This window comes from Vigna radiata, unplaced genomic scaffold (assembly GCF_000741045.1).
Source record: "Vigna radiata var. radiata cultivar VC1973A unplaced genomic scaffold, Vradiata_ver6 scaffold_327, whole genome shotgun sequence".
In the NCBI taxonomy this organism is placed as follows: domain Eukaryota; kingdom Viridiplantae; phylum Streptophyta; class Magnoliopsida; order Fabales; family Fabaceae; genus Vigna; species Vigna radiata.
Window position 1 is genome coordinate 26,270 of NW_014543614.1, and position 2,182 is coordinate 28,451.

At 42.0% G+C, this 2,182-nt stretch overlaps 2 protein-coding genes across 2 annotated transcripts in view; both read left to right on the plus strand.

Moving 5' to 3' along the window:
- Window positions 1-184: 184 nt before the first annotated feature.
- Window positions 185-1,262, plus strand: LOC111241163 (splicing factor, proline- and glutamine-rich-like). Its single transcript, XM_022778022.1, has 5 exons — window positions 185-197; window positions 355-616; window positions 702-828; window positions 906-1,128; window positions 1,258-1,262. The coding sequence occupies exons 1-5, from the start codon at window positions 185-187 to the stop codon at window positions 1,260-1,262; spliced, it is 630 nt and encodes a 209-aa protein (XP_022633743.1).
- LOC111241164 overlaps window positions 1,226-2,182 on the plus strand; it is a 1,483-nt gene continuing 526 nt past the window's right edge. Inside the window, exons 1-2 of the mRNA XM_022778023.1 lie at window positions 1,226-1,379; window positions 1,462-1,901. Coding sequence (XP_022633744.1) covers window positions 1,266-1,379; window positions 1,462-1,901 — 554 coding nt within the window. The 5' untranslated portion in view covers window positions 1,226-1,265. The remainder of the gene's footprint in view (window positions 1,380-1,461; window positions 1,902-2,182) is intronic.

The following is a 2,182-nucleotide window of genomic DNA, read 5'->3' on the forward strand; positions in this document are numbered from 1 at the left end:
CGACTATCTTACATATTGTAGCAAATTGAACTATCATTTCAATAGAGTGATCCTTCCTTATTTGAAATAATTTGACTATCTTAACTTTTTTATGCAATAATTTGAAATTCACTTTAATTTGTAGTGATCCTTCCTTAGTCTTTTCTATTGCTTCACTTTATTTGTACACATATTCAATGCAGTAATGATAGGAGAAGGTAAAGACCATCCTGATAAAGGAAAGGGGGTAGCCAAGCCTAAAAAAAGGCACCCTACAGTACACCCTTACTCCTCCAGTATACCTTTCCCCTACTCCTGTAGTACACCCTCCTCCTCCTACCCCTGCAGTACACCCTCCTCCTCCTACCCCTGCAGTACCTCCTCCTCCCACTCCTGCAGTACACCCTCCCCCTACTCATACAATACACCCTCCCCCTACTCATATTGTACACCCTTCTCCTCCTACCCGTGCAGAAGAGCCTCTTCCTCCCCCTGACCCTACTTCTATACCTTCCTCATCTTCTAGACCCCCTTCTAAGACTGCCACACCATTTACTGATCCAGATTCAGATGGTGATGGTGATGATGTTGACCCGCTCCTCCATGATCGACCATGGATTGAGCCATATGGAAAAGGGTAAGACTTTAATCCCTGCCACACCGTTTGATTGATGTTTTAAACATTGTCTTATTTGAAATAACTTTTATTTCTTTATATGAAGGTTTATTCCATCCAGGGTTGCTTCTCAGGCCATCACACGATCAATTAAGCAACAGTATTTGACTCCATGGCCTACTTGGGGAGCAATACCTATAGACGACAGAAAGCCATTTTGGGAGCGTTTTAAGGTGAACAACACTTTAAACTAATTATCATTCATATCTTACCATGTCTTAATCAATGTTTGTTTTGTTCATCCCTACAGATGAAGGTGCAGTGGAAAGCTGAACATGAAAGTCAAATACATAGAAATTTTAACATGAAAGCATCTCATCGGCTCTCAGAGATGTTTAGGGATGCCCGAATTGCAGGAGAGCGCCCTTACTGGATGGGCGAAATCATTTGGAACTCTTTGCTTGCACATTGGAATTCAGTAGAGTTTCGCAAGAAGAGTGCTACAAACCAGAGGAACAGAGCGAGTGAAAAAGGTGGTACCTTGCATACTGGCGGGTCGATCACAATTCACAAACATGCCATTCGTATGGTAAACTTTCTTTACTTTTTCTGTTTCTTTCATATATAACTTATGTATTTTCTATTTCATATACACTAATAAGTCTAAATTATGTTACAGGCACAAGCTCTTGGACGGGCCGTCCATGTTGACGAGGTCTTTGCACAGACCCATGTTCGGAAGGGCANTAATGAATTCGTTGATGAAAGATCTCGCAAGACTCATGTAAATAACACTCCTAGTATTAGTAATCCACATGATTATGTTATTGTATCATTCCCTGACATTGTTTTTAATGTTTCAACAGGAAGAATTTTCTACGAGACTTTCACAAGTTAGATCCGAACATGGGTCAGCTCCTACACCGGATGATGCGAGTAATGCAGATGACGACATCCGTAGGACACAATGTTGGGTCGATGTCGTTGGTGGGAAGAAAAAGGGACGAGTCTATGGTGCAGGACAACTTGCTGCAAACTATACAGCATCGAGAGGAGGTACACCGAAGCACCAACCTTCTTCTTCTTCCACCCCTTCTGCTGACGAGGCCATCCATCGCTTGACACAGCTATTAGAGCAACGTGACCAGGAAAACCGTGCTTTGAGAGAAGAATACACTCACTTGAGAGATGAGTTTTCAAGCTTCAAGTCCCTGGTCATGAGAGTGTTGCCTCAAACTTCAGAGCCTCCTTCCACTGTCCCTCCGACCCAGCCACTACCCTCCCCGTCACCCGCCGTCCCTCATCAGTCCAGATCAGTCCAACCCACACCAGTCCAGCACACACCAGTCCAGCCCACACCAGTCCAACCATCTACAGATGAGCCTGATGATGATGAAGATATATCTGAAGACTTTGTACAATTTTAGTTTCATTTTGTTATTGATCATAGTGATGTTAGTACATTTAGATGTTAGTATATTATGATATTGGTACATTTATTTTTGCTTATAATTGGATGATATTGCTATTATGATGTTGTTAGAACATATTGGATGTCAATACATTATGATGATAATGTTACTACTT